Below are 14,965 nucleotides of genomic sequence, written 5' to 3'. Positions count from 1 at the left end.
ATATGAGAGGAAAGTGAAAAAGCACGAGTGTCGTAAAGAAATTGTTGCGGCCTGTTCCAAGTTAAGGCATGTTTGAGCAGGCCAAAAAATATGGTGGCTTCAGACCTGAGTGATGTTACCCAGGAAATGCCTTCAGACCCCAGATAGCTTCACGGTTGTTAATTATCTTCAAAAAGGGTGTTTTAATTAACCCGAACACTCATTTTTCACTCTTGCACATCCTTGGAGTTTTATATGTATGCATGCAAAGTTTCAGGCTGCTAGGTTTTATGGTTTTGGAGTTATGGAGGAAACACACACACACACACACACACACACACACACACACACACACACACACACACACACACACACACACACACACACACACACACACACACACACACATACACACTGACATTTATTAGTGTAGATACACACACGTTTCTGGTGAGGAAATTAAAACCCATGGTTTAAAGATGCCAAAGTACACTCAAATTTTCCACTTGGCAGAATTCCAGGATGACCTTCAAAATCACCAAATAAAAATTACCCCCGTGTGGGGGTGACGGTCATCTCTATAATGTTTTTTACTCTCATAATCGATGAACCGTTGCCAGATATATCCTAAAATGACAGACTAGATAGGTTTTGAAAATGGCGACTTTCACAACTTTTGTGACCTCGTGCCCTTGACCCTGACCTTGTATCCGGGAAAAAAAAGATGTCGTTGGGTATCACTCATCGACCTCTACCCACATACCAAATTTCATCAATATCAGAAGTAAAAAGTTTTTTTTTGTACCGGGAGGTGTTTTTGACCATCTTCCAGGTTACGTGGCGGCCAAATGGGAGGGAAATTCAAAAATCTGTCCAGTTAGATATAAGATAATATTTTTTACTATCATAATCAATAAACAGTTGCCGAACTTCTAAAATGACAGACTAGATAGGTTTTGAAAATGGCGACTTTCACAACTTTCATGACCGAAGCCTGGTGTTGGCTTAGTGGTTAGGGTGGCAGCTTGGGATCCCAGGGTCCTGAGTTCAAGCCCCGTTGGCTGCTGAATTAACACCAGGGGGTTGACTCAGCCTGTCATCCTTCCGAGGTCGGCGAAATGAGTGCCAGTGTACTGGTCCCGGTGTATGCCCCGGTTAGAATAGGTGTACCATATCCCTGTGTGTCGTAAGAGGCGACCAGGGTTGGCGTCAGGAAGGGCATCCGGCCATAAAAAAACATTGCCTCAAGAAAAAGCCAAACCCCTGCACAGCAGGGAAAAATGGCTGTAAAAACGGTCATTTATATTTATCACAACTTTCATGACCTCGTGACATTGACCCTGACATCGAATCCGGGGAAAAAATGTCGTTGGGTATCACTCATCGACCTCTACCCAGGTCTCAGGGGAGTGAAGGTTGGGGGGGGGTCATGGGGGGAATTGGGGGAAGGTGAAGAGGTGTAGGGTAGAGGAATTCTTGGAGAAAGCACTGACAAAGTAAATCAAAGGAAACATGTAAAACCTAAAATCTGAACCATGGAAAAAGATGAAGCAGACAATTTAAGGAACCAGCACGGTATTATATAAGGTAGCTTGTGGGGATAAAGCCAAGGAAAGAGGTTATGATTTCTTCGACCCTTTTGTAAAGCCTCAATTCTACTTCCCTCCCCCCCCCCTTGAGTTCTTCATTGGAAAGAGACATTTGATGCTCGGGTTAAAAAAAAATTAAGTCAGGGTTTTTAAAATTTACTAAAAAGCTGTTAGGCAGATGATAACTTGTAGGAAATTCTTGTGCATGTACTTATTTGAGTTGGTAGCTTGTATTTCTGAATAGTGCCTCAGGAGCATTTGGTTTAAATCTTACTGCAGTGCTACTGCTTTGCAAGATGTTCACAACCAACCGTGCAGCAAACATTGTGTTTTCTGTATGCTATATAGCATGCCATTACTGTTTTTTATGCTTGCTTGCTGACAGTTTCCTCGGTCTTTATTCACCTTTTAGGTATATTTACAGGATATGTCCATTCAATAAGATCGTACAGAAGCCCAAGAGTGGAGGAACTGAGACAAGTCTTGGGTAAGGGGGTGCAGTGATTTTGGTACTGTGCAATAGATGTTGGTGGTGTCCCATTCTCAGAGGCATTCAAAATTGCTTGCACCTGATTGCACTCTGCATGTATCGAATAATGGAAGCCTTTGTCTTTCGGGACCTGCTGGGTTAGTGTGGTGAGCACCGTTTCTTTTCTGCTATAATCCATGGCTTCTGGAATCAAAACTGTAATCTCGTCTAATTCTTGGCACGGCTTGGTCTTAATAGTGTTTGTTCTACATTATTGTCACGCTGTATTGCAGTGCAAGGGAAGTTTATTTTTAAACCTTTTTGCTCTATTTGCTCAACGCAGTTTCTTGCTTGTCACCGTTTTGTTTGTGTGATTTTTTATTTTATTTTATTTTATGCAGCTCACTGGATGTCGTTTTGTAATTGACTAGCAAGTTGCCTGTATCTGCATGGGATTATAGACAGGATAGGGATCCATCCATCCATCCATTGGAACGATACTCTGTGCAGAGTGTTGGTGCTGCCTAAGAAGTCCCCTTAGCTAGTGGACACAATTCTGGATGGGTCGCCACTCCGACACAGTATACCAGCTTGCTGGCACTCATTTTGCCGAACTCTGAAGGATGACAGGTCAAGTTAAACCCACCTGGTATTAAATCAACAGCTGAGTGGGATTTGAACTCAGGACCCTAGGATCCCAAGCCCGCCACTCTAACCATGAAGCCAACACCAGGCATGGGTAGGGATGGAGACGGAAAAAAAAAAATGGTGGCTTCTGTCATCGAGCCGGCAAGCTGGCAGCAACAATTCGCATTTATTTCCACATCTGAATCAATTTAAATGCTCTCATGGTGGTGAGATGCTCAATTTGAAACTGTTTCTTCAATATGTATAGTTTTCTGATGGCTATGGTCCATAATAAAAAATTGTGTTAGTGTCAAAGCCACTGACCAATTGCAAATTAATTGTGGGATGAATACAAACTTTAACTTTGAATGCCGCAAAATTGTCCATCAAATTATTGCTGCCCAAAGTTCACAAGTCAGGAGTGAGTATGCATCATGAGCTTAGATTGTAGTGTGAGGCACCAGAATATATGGCTCCCACCTTTTGTTGAAGTGCAAAAACTATTGACAAGCAATTTCAGTGCTTGGTTTTGAATGGATTTTAAAAGTGGACACTTGATTACGTGCACACATCTTCTTTTTTTTTCTGAACCAATCGATGATCGTCTTGTACAACATGTAAAAAGTCCTTTTATAAAGCCCCTATGTGCAGTATTTTAACCTTGGGAGGGACATTTTGAAGGTATTTTTCAGCAGAAAACATATGCAGCAAGCACATTGTTAAACATTCCAGTAAACCTTCCAAATACAGTTTCAGACATGAACCCAAGAGGTCGGTGGAGTGGAAAGATAATTACAGAAGCTTTCAGAACAAAAGATAGCAAAAGGATTTGGATTTGCCTAAAATGTAATATTGGCAAGCTTCTGTGAGTTTATGCATGAATGGGGAGGTTTGCATGCCCCTGGCAAATAATTTCCATTCCTTGGTTTAACCTGAATTTTGAATCTTCTGAATTTGGCACCCTTGGGTATGCCTTTAAATATACTTCATTTTTAAATGTCATCTGGGATCTTCCCCTATTTGTGAGAATTTTTCCGTATAAACAGGTTACTTGCAACTATTTTCCTCTTTTCAAATTGTTTTTTGGCTGCTCGTACTATTTTTATTACATGCTAGTGAATGATGATTTGGTTGGTGTTTAGCATTGTGGTTGACGTTTAGACTACTTTCACTGATGTATTTTGCCAGCAGTAATGCCACCTTAAAGAAGGGAGAGTATTTATGAATGCAAAGGTGAATATGTTATTTTAATACTATGCTGCAGTATACTAATCCCTGTTTGATTGTTTAGAAATGATGATGGATCATATTGCATTCCACATCACTTGAACTTGGGTAAGCAGGTTCTTCATGATTTTAAATCCTGAAAGAACATGGTGGTGAAAGCTCATGTAGCTTCCTCCCCCCACATCAAGAGTGTCTACTTGTTACCTCTGCCACCGAAGGTGAAGGAGGTTATGTCTTCACCCCTTTCTATTTGTTTGGTTGTTTGTTTGTTTGTTTGTTTGTTTGTGTGCAGGATATCTCAAAATGTTGTGCACAGATCTGGATGAAATTTTGTGGACAGGTTGGGTGTGTGACAAGGACGAACTTATTAGATTTTGGTCCGGATCCGACTGCTCGAATTTTTAAAGTGATTCTTCACCATTGAGAGATCGGGCCAAAAACTATACATAGCATGATATCTCAAAACGTTGTGTACGGATTCAGATGAAACTTGTTGGACAGGTTGGGTGTGTGGCAAGGACGAATTGTTTCGATTTTGGTGAAGATCCGAATCCGGATCCGGATATGAGAATTATTTATTTTTTAAAGCGATTCTTCACCATTGAGAGATCGGGCCAAAAACGATATCGCACTGTATAGCATGATATTTCAAAAATGTACTGGGCCTGATATGTTCTTGTGGATCAGGCATTATGTGACGGAGTTATGCGCTCCACCGAGTGCCCTTCTCGTTATTTGCATGAAAATGGAAGCATTTTTTTGATTGAGGAAATCTGATTTTTTTTATTTTTTGTCGAGCTGATATTTTCACATTCTGTTTATCTGCCAAACAATGCATGTCATGTGCATTTGTGCAAGCGCCGTCCTTGTCCTTGGCATGTGTGTGATTTATGTCCATTGTGTATAACCGTGCATGCTAAAGTCTCTGCATATTAGTAAATTTGCAGGCAAATTACACGCTTAAAACACAACTGCTTTTAATGAAAATGCATGTTGTAATCAGCTTGAAATATTCAAAATATTTCCAGAAGAGTGAACTGGATTAGTGTTGAAATCGTGTCAAGAATAGACAAAGTCGGCAGGTGATGGTCGTGGTAAAATTTCACCAAATAATCCACTGTTTCAACCCCAAGGTTGGCAGTTTGCAAGCAGGCATTTTACAGCTTCAGTCTTGAGCACATTTCTATGTTAATGGTTTTGTCAGGAAGAGAAAAATATCCAATATCCTTTAAAATGCAATACTTTTGTCTGGGCCTGTATACTGATTGACTTCACATTATGAAGAGTAGTTTTGGCAAATGCTTCATTTGCATATCACCACACCTCCTCAGTGGGGCATTTAATAGAAGTGGGCAGGAAGACTGGTTAAAGATTAATTAATATATCCAAATTATATAACTGTTCATGTCAACTTTTATAATGTTAAATTCACTAAATGTATTTGAATTGCATGACTTGGAATTAAAATTATGTTATGATGATTTTTTTTTTGCGACTTGAAATGAAGAAGAGAGGGGTCGATGTGATTCTTAGTCATAAGGACAATGTTCATGATGCTTCGCCAATCAATAAAAGAGCAATGTTATCAAGGTGTGTGATGTCGGTGTTAGTCTAATAAAGGCCGATTGCCGGAGATGTGACGTGAACAATGCGTATTGTCATCGCGAATGACATATCATGTAACTTCATGACTGATTACAATGCGATTTTGATCCCAAATTCTGTCGTTTTTCTCAAAAACCGGCGAAGCCTTTTCATAACTGAAGGTTTTTTAAAATCTTATTTTGAAGGTAGCCTTTCAGATTCAGATTTACAGTGAGTGTATTGGAAAAAATTTAAGTGCAGAAATTAAGCAAAGCAAAGTTTTAATGGAAACCATCATCACTGACAGTGGGATTGCTCATGCAATGGACAAATCCTTATGGCCCAGTCACACCTTGACGTTTTCGCCAGCAATGGCAACGTATCAAAATGTATGTAAAACGCTGGCTTACGCTGAACTTTGATGTCTTTTTTTAAAGATTCGGACGTATTCATAACGAGTTGGTCGTTTGCATAACATATTAGTAACGGACACAGAACGTTTCGTTGTCTTAGAGATAACTTATACCAACGAATGCTAAGCCTGTTGTCGGCGTTCACAACTTATGCATAGCGCGCTGCACGTATTGCCGACGATCACGTGGCGTAGCCTATTAAAAGGCTGCCGCACAATGATTCAAATCGTAACCGCCGGAGAAATGGGAGTGTCAACATCGCAGTCACACCTTGGCGATCTTGCCAGCGTAAGCCGACCTCTGAAATATGCGTCTAAAACGCTGGCACACGTCGAATACGGTATGGGTAAGTTTGGTATACTTGAATAGAACGCTAAAGTACGCTATCATACGTCGTAGTAAGTGGAGTACGTCTTGTACTTTTAAACGTGTTAAACATTTTACGACGTACTTGCCGTATGACACACGTTCCGCATGCGATGGGAATAAGTTGTAAGCACGATATGCAATCGTTGGCACACGTCGACAAAAGTTACTTGTAAGTTACTCATAAGTCGAAACACGTCGATGTAATGGTTAGCGTCAGTGTTCCAGACTCCCTGGTTTATATTATTTTTTTTTCTTCGGTATGACGGTGATGTTGACACTTTGATTTCTAGTGCGGTTATAATATAATATAACTAATCGGCTGCCGCTCAACGATTTAAATCATAACCGCACTAGAAATCGAAGTGTCAACATCACCGTCATACTGAAGAATAAATAAATAAATAAATAAACCAGGGAGTCTGGAACACTGACGCTAACCATTACATCGACATGTTTTGACTTATGAGTACCTTGCAAGTAACGTGTGTCGACGTGTGTCAATGATCGCATAACGTGCCTACAACTTATGGCCAGCGTAGCGAAACTTGTGTCATACACTGGCATAAGTCGTAAAATTTCAAGCATGGAAAATTTGAGGACAACCGCAAAGTACAACGATGAAAGCCAGCGTACTACGACGTATGGCAGTGTTTTTCAGCGTGCTCTCAATGTTTCCAAAACTTACCCATAACGTATTCGACGTGTGCCAGCGTTTTAGACAAATTTTTCAAAAATCGGCAGAAGCTGGCTAAAACGTCAAGGTGTGACTGGGCCTTTAGAAGCTACAGATCTGCTAAAATACCATGGAAATTATGCAAATCTTCAACATTTAAGAAGCTAGATCTCCTCGTGTCTCTGTTCCCCACTGGTTTTTTCCTTCCCTTTCCTGCCTCTCTTGTCTCCTGCTCCCCTTGAATGTGTGACAAACTGCACATTCTGTGTGTTAGCTCTCATACGAGCTTCAACAGAGCATACAATAAAGAAAATATAAGAAGATCACGACACCTTTGCAAGCTGCATTAGAAAATTTGTGTGAGGTATTGCATTACATCTGATACATATACAGTATCTATGAATATGAATATATATATATATATATATATATATATATATATATATATATATATATATATATATATATATATATATATTTATATATTGTTGCGAATTCGCGCCCGCCGGCGTGCGAGCGGCCACGTAACTCGAATCGCGGCACGTCGCCCACCGGACGGACAATTCTGTCGTGACCCTCTCGGACTAACTCCGGGAACTAGTCACGGGTGCGCCTTTCGGCCTCACCACGATCGTGGCAATCGGCCCCCCCGCGTGGGATAGGGTTGTTCGCCTAATTCGACCTACCTAAGTACCCACGCGGAGGGTAGACCGAGCGATCGCACCTCGCCGCAGGTCGACTCCGGACACGGGCCACTTAAGCGACCCGTTCCGTACTAGCGGGATAACCGAGCGGTGTTATCGTCGGCCTCGACGGTTCCGATTAATTATCGGGCATATTAAGCCCACTACCAACCCTTGATGTGAAGCAAGATGGAGATTCAATCAAAGAAAAGACGAAGCGAAACGGGAAAACAGTTCAACATGAGGAACATTTATTCCGCAGCACACGGAAAGCACACATATACAATTACAACAATTATGCACCAAAAGCAGATGTTACAAAAGAAACACAACAATGCAGATCTACTACCGACTACACGAGCACACGGCAACACTTACATAGTTTTACTTTACAGATGGCGCCGACAACACATTTACTCAAAAGCAAAAGAAAAGGGCCACCCTCAAAGACAAGGGGGCAGACGGGGCCTGTGGGCCGCGAGACCGGGTGGATCCTACCCGTGTCTTGTGATGAGCCGCAAATGTGGCGGCGGTGCCCCGACTCCGCGCTCCTTCGCGGGTTTCGTTGGCACTGCTTGGGGTGGGGTGGGAACGGGGCCCCCTTTTCGCACTATCTCAGCGCGGGGGGGGGGAAGGGGGGAATTGTTGATTCTCTGGGGAAAAAGGATAGCTGGCTTGCTTGGGTCCCACGATGAGCGACTCCACTGCGACCTCGTCGCCGACCGCCGTCTTCCTTGCCTCGGACCCGAGGTATCCGGTCCCCTCCGCAATTCCCCTCAGCCGACTGCAGCAAATCACCTCGACCGCGCTCCAGGCTCCAGGCTTCCTCTCTCAGAAGCTCCCCGACAGACTCCGAACCCCGACAGACTGCCACTCTCCAGACCCGACTTGACTGCCACGACCTTCCTGACTCCAACTCACTGCTTCCAACCTTCTCTCCAACTCAAAACTCTCCAAAACTCTTCCTCGAACTCTTCCGACCCAAAACTGACTAAATTCGCTCCGCGCTCGGCGCTTTATAGCCCGGCAGGAGAACCCATATGCAAATTTCCGGATCAGGATGAGCTCGGGGGCGGAGCCACGCTCGCCCATTGGACGGAGGAAAAGTGGGCGTGAACCTCCCCTGATCCTCGAATTTGCATATATCGATTGTACTCCGACGTGCCTGGAGGCGGGGCCAAATCGCCCCGCGCTTAATGATTGGACGGATCGGAAGTGGGCGTGTATCATTCCTGATCTGACTTTTCCTCGGAAAGGCCGCTTTTTGCACCCGCGGTTCAGCGCGCGTCCCGCATGAGGCCAGGACAGCCTGACGCTCGGTGCCCACAAGCGGTGCGGGAATGGCGTTAGAAGGAGGAGAGGTGAAGGTGGTGGAGGGTTTATTGTGGCGGTGATGACCATGGCGACGCTTGGAATGGCGGTGATGCGATGTTTACGGGAGCGAGCCGTGACGGTAAAGGTCGTGGCTGTTGGCGTTGTTGTGAAGCGGCGTTGCGGTTGGTGGTTGTTGTGTGATGGCGGTTGAGACGTGGTTGGTTCAAAATAAGGATAGAACAGAAAAACGGCTATCTTAAAGAGTCGCAACCCGAATGAATCACATTTATTCCCTCTAAACAACGGGTTTGGGGCTAACTACACATGTACTTACAGAGATATCTCACCTACGGGACCTGAATGGTGGTTTGCGAATTTCCTCAACCACAACAATATTTATGTATATATATATATATATATATATATATATATATATATATATATATTGTTGAGGCTCATGTGAGAGCTAACACACAACGCACAGCAAAGGGGGGGGGCATGAGACAAGAGGGGTGGGAGAGGGGAGAACAAAACAGTGGGGAACAGAGACATCAGGAGATCTGTGCAAGGGAGAGGGATGGGGTGGGGAACACAGGGTATACAAGATGGACATTACAGGGACTTTCAGGAAAGGAAAGCAGGGAATTGTAAGGAGGTGAGTTTGGGTTTGATTACAGGGGGTAGAAAAGATTGAGGTTTTGGATGGGGGAAGATAAGTGGTGGTGAACAGCTGTTTTGAAAGCCTGGAGAGTAGAATGTGATTAAAGAGAGTGTGGTAGAATGAATGGGTTTGAAGAGATTCAAGAGAGTTTGTTATTTACCTCCACCACCGAAGGTGGACGGAGGTTATGTTTTCACTCCTATCTATCTGTCTGTCTGTCTGTCTGGGAGCGCAATATTTCAAAATGTTATGAATGGATTTGGACAAAATTTGGTGGATAGGTTGGGTGTGTGAAAGCTTGGTGTTGGCGTAGTGGTTAGGGTAGCGGCTTGGGATCCAAAAGGTCCTGAGTTCAAGCCCCGTTGGCCACTTGAATTAATACACACCAGGAGGTTGACTCAGCCTGTCATCCTTCCGAGGTCGGCAAAGTGAGTACCAGTGTACTGGGCCCGGTGTGTGCCCCGGTTAGAATAGATGTACCATATCCCTGTGTCATAAGAGGCGACCAGGGTTGCGTCAGGAAGGGCATCCGGCATAAAACCTGTGCCAAATCATGATGCGGATCATAATGGATAAGTTGCTGTGGCGACCCCTAACGGAAGCAGCGAAAGAAGAAGAAGAAGAAGAAGAAGAAGAAGAAGAAGAAGAAGAAGAAGAAGAAGAAGAAGAAGAAGAAGAAGAAGAAGAAGAAGAAGAAGAAGAACAGGTTGGGTGTGTGAAAAAGATGAAGTGATGAAACTTTGGTGAAGATCCGGATCTGGATACGAGAATTTTTTAATGTGCTTCTTCACCATTGAGGAATCGGCCAAAAACAATATATAGCATGATTTCTCTCAAAAAGTTGTGGATGAATTCGGACAAAACTAGGTGGACAGATTGGGTGCGTGACAAGGCCGAATCAATTCAATTTTGCTGAAGATCTGGATCGACATGTGATAATTAAAAAAAAAATTTCAGTAATTCTTCACCTTTGAGAGGTCGGGCCAAAAACGATATCAAGCACGATGTTTCAAAACGTTGTGGATGGATTCGGACAAAAATAGGTGGATGAGTTGGTTAGATTTTGGCTAAGGTCAGGATACAAAACGTAAACTGTTCAGCCTGCTAGAGGTATGTGCTCTACTCAGTGCTGTTCTCGTTGGGTACTGTTTTGCAAGTCCATAATTCAGATAAAAAGTGAATATGTTATTTGTAATGGTGAGGTTAACATCCAGGTTGGAATTAAAATAAAAGTATTTGTTCTAAAGATCACCATTTCACTGTTGTAAACAGTCCAAATCTGTATGTACTCTTGGACGCCACTATTCGCAGGGGATGTGTTCCTGAAAAATGCCGCTAATGTCAAATCCGTGAATGGTGGGGCATTGTTTCAATAGAAAAAGGGGGGGATTGGTTCCCGGAAGTTGGTGATTCATGTGGGAAAAATCAAAAATCCCGTGAAAAACCGCGAATACTCCTGCAAAAAAAACCATGAATACACCCACGAAAATGTGAAAAAAACCCACAAATATGCTCAAGAAAAACTGCGAAAACACGAAAAAATAAAAATAAATGAACCTGTGAATATGCATAGCACAGGGCAACGAATGTTGAAGCAGGCCCCATTTTATTAACAGCGAATAAGCAGGGTCTGCAAATAGCGAATCAGTGAATAGCGGAGTCCAACAGTGCTTTAAAAAGCCTCACCTCGTCTGGTCTAAATGTGATTCTTGTGCACTCATTATGATTGACTCTTAGCAGGGCTTTAGTCCAGTCAGTCTCTGACAAAATAGGGTAACCTCGAACAAATTGCAAAATATATGATTTGATTTTTATCGATATAAATATTTTCTAAGTGTTTGTGTGTTTGTTTATACATTAATCTTTTACGGCCGAACCTCAGCACCTAGGGGCCCCAAATTTTGGATGTAGGAACTTCACAATCTGGACAAGGTTGTAAGATACCACCTGACCCCCACAACCCCCACTCCCCCCCCGCCTCAAGGAAATTCTCTGTGTATTTCTGAAAATCAAAAAAAACAAACGGCGAGGCCAACCTCCAACTGATTTTGCACAAGTGCTGGGAGTACCCAATTCAAGTCAAGGGCACCCAAAAAAAATCATGCCCAAAATTTACCCCCCCCAACTATTATATTATCTAGGTATTGTGTGTATATCTGAAAATCATATTAAAAAAAAAAAAAAACGGTTGAGCCAACCACCATATTTTACAAACATGCTGGGGATGTTACAAACATGCTGTATGTTTTACAAACATACAGTCAGGTCAGGTCATGGGTACAAAAATGAAATCTCTCCCCCCCTCCCCCCCCCGCCGACCCAACAAGGCGCTTCATAGGAAAATGAAACTGCGTTGGGGTTCGAGCACATGTTGTGCATTGAAAATGTTGAAATCTTATAAATAAGTTCATTTATTCGTTTGTGTGTCACTTTTTCATGGCTGAAACCTCACTCAGCCATGAAAGGCTCACTCAGCCAGGCAACACGAGATGAGAGACACCACGATAACAGTTTTTGGTGGGCTGAGGTGGGAACCCAGGCAAGATGAGTGTACAAACATCTTGGCCATCCTGCCAGCCCCTCCAGGATCAGTAATTACACTTCCCATTGTTATGACAGCATTACATCTTCTCAAGATCCCAAATTAAGCCATATACAATAGGCTGCAACCTAAAATGATGAATTATGCTCAGAAAATGGATTTCACTCCCATCTCTTAATTCTATGATTTATATATGATTTCGGATTGCTGACAACATGCCTGACCTCAGGTAAATAGTTTAACTCTGAAATCCTGCCAGTTATTTCATACAGCAAGGTCAAATGTTGAGCGAAAAATGTACCCTTTTGAGCCCTGATGGCAACTTCTCGGTACAGTATTTTCCATATGAAATGTACTTGGGCCTCGGTATTCTAAACAATGGTGGACCTTCTTGGGTACTATTGGTAGACTGGTTTTGAAGGCTTTGAGTGGTACATACTTGATTCAGTAAAATTGTGAAATTGACACTTTTGACTTTTGTAAAAAAAATATTGTAATGCACTGTAGGTTTCTATAAACTTTGAATTTCTTAAATATCTCCAACAGAACTTGAGATACACCTTCCAAAATCGGTGATCCATTGTGTGCAGACAAAACTACTCGAGAAAAAAAAGTTTGATGTCCGCAGTAGCAGAGGCGACAGCAGAGGGGCCACCAATGAAAATAGTTTCTGAGCTTATTAGGGCAAGGTTTTTAGCCAGGCGGAGCAAGGTGGCATCTTTGCTGGGGAGCCTATGTCATTTGCTTTAATGAAATATTCTCATATAACAGACTTTATCGACTATTGGACATTGAACCAGTATTATTATATTACAGCATCTCATGATCATATTTTATTGGCAAATGCATTCCATTTTCCATCGGACTCATCACGCTTTACGATGCCTAATGAAACCAATCATTTTATATGCAGTAACACTGGGACACAAATTAATTATTTTGTATATTATATAAATTCATAGTATTAAGTATGCAGTTACACAAATTGCTGCAACAAAATACCGGCATTTCAGATTAATCATCTGCGCCATCAGCCCATCATCACAACATTGACACCCTACCACCCCACAGGCACTGTTCTTCGTCAGTGGCGGTATTATTTTTACACTTCTTACATCCTCAAAAATCGTTGCAAGACAAACCCAACCGATGACACCAGTACAGCCCTCCTTCAAAATGAGTTTTCACAAAGTTTCAATTAACATTCACTTTGAGGACACACTCTGGGACTGGGGCAACTGTCATACATGTGATAGACAGTTCATTGTTTGATACTGTCTATCTATGTCCATCAGGGGATGGGGAATTTATAATTTTTAATATCAGGGGACGACCCTCAGAAGCCAAGTAAACAAACATCTTGACTGATTGATGTGAAGGTGACGTTAGTGTCATCATCTATATCGACAAAGTTTGTCATTATAAGATAATCTGACAGTCCAACACTCCAGGCAAGGAGGTGATACAGTTCAATGGGGATGGTATCTTCAGCAAATGCAAGGTAAGATCTGCAGCAGTTGGTGGCCATGGACAGTCCAGAGTAGGTGTTCTTTGCAAGGTATTCTTTATGATAACACTGCTTGGTAGATATGCAAAGTTTCATCAACTTGAGGTGCTGAAGCTACTGAATGATAACTTGATTCACTCTCAATGACTGGGACGTCACTATGCATGAGTTTTGAGGACATTTTCAGATGTCTGCCAGCAAATGATAACAAGTGCCATTCATTGCATGGGTGCGTTTACCTGAAGGGTAGCTCGTTCTCTTTCAGTGCATTTCAAGAATAAAGTGATGAGCTTGGTCATCTGGAATACTTAATGATTCTTGATTAGTTCGTCCTCTATGACCGTACTGTGAAATGAAGCATAGGCTGCGGCCTAGTTGGCACTGGAATTACATAATTATAATGTCAGATCATGTCCATCCTTAATTTTGACATAAACTTACTGTTGCATTCAATATGATCATTTTTACCCCTCAGACGCAGTTCTTGGTTTCTGCTTATTCAACAGGAATGTGCAATATTCCTTGCAGCAAGCCTGATGATATCTCATTTAAAGGACGACACGGTCTTTTTCTCTGATATACATCAGAATGCTTTTATCGTGTTTCAGTGTGGCAGTTTCCAGTAGTTTTCCTGAAAAGTCATCCAAGTTATCAGAAATATTTTGCATTTATCCTTTTCACTTATTCAGGAAATTTGGTAGTTTCACACTCTTTGAAGATTTACTTGCTAATTTACTTACCTGCTATCAATGTCTCAGCTACTACTAAGGTTTCTTTTGGTGTTTTATGAGACGCTCTCATACAGTGTTCCACCTTCTTGTAAATTATGCACATTGCAAGCAGGACATCTTCTCGGGCATGAAGGCTCGATCGTGAATGTAATCTTTTTCCATGGGCTTTGGTTGAGCTGAAGTAGATAGGCAGAACTAGCACAAATCAACTCTGACAACCCCTCAAACTTGGAGGAGGTAAACCACAGCTTCCTCTCTCATCCTTTTTTCTCACTATGTTCAATCAGACGCTGATTAAACTGGAAGGGCACTCGATAGAGCGAATGCCTCCGCCACGCAATGCCTGATCCATAAGAACATATCGGGCTCAATACATTTTTGAACAAGAAAAACAGCAATCAGAGATTGCAGACCCTCACCAGGACTTCTTTATAAGTGGTGTATTTTTACAGGTTTTAGGGTAAATCCAATATGGCTGCCAAACCATGCGATCTATGATGTTATATATGTGTGAACCTTTTGTTCTTCAAGGACAGGCGGTCATACGTGTAAAGTTTTGCCTCAATTTGCTCCGTCACTTCAGAGAAGATTTTTGAA

The 14,965-nt window shown here is 42.3% G+C and overlaps 1 protein-coding gene across 3 annotated transcripts in view; it reads left to right on the top strand.

Moving 5' to 3' along the window:
* Positions 1 to 14,965, top strand: part of PRKCSH (PRKCSH beta subunit of glucosidase II) — a 259,864-nt gene that overhangs the window by 215,067 nt on the left and 29,832 nt on the right. For all 3 annotated transcript variants that reach the window (XM_085885531.1, XM_085885532.1, XM_085885529.1), the window contains one exon: positions 1,981 to 2,055. In XM_085885531.1, coding sequence (XP_085741657.1) covers positions 1,981 to 2,055 — 75 coding nt within the window. The remainder of the gene's footprint in view (positions 1 to 1,980; positions 2,056 to 14,965) is intronic.

This window comes from Eptatretus burgeri, chromosome 6 (genome assembly GCF_056783735.1).
Source record: "Eptatretus burgeri isolate ZD-2024b chromosome 6, Ebu_testis_v1, whole genome shotgun sequence".
Classification (NCBI taxonomy): domain Eukaryota; kingdom Metazoa; phylum Chordata; class Myxini; order Myxiniformes; family Myxinidae; genus Eptatretus; species Eptatretus burgeri.
The sequence above is the reverse complement of the archived record's forward strand: the minus strand, read 5'-3'. Positions and strand labels throughout refer to the sequence as shown.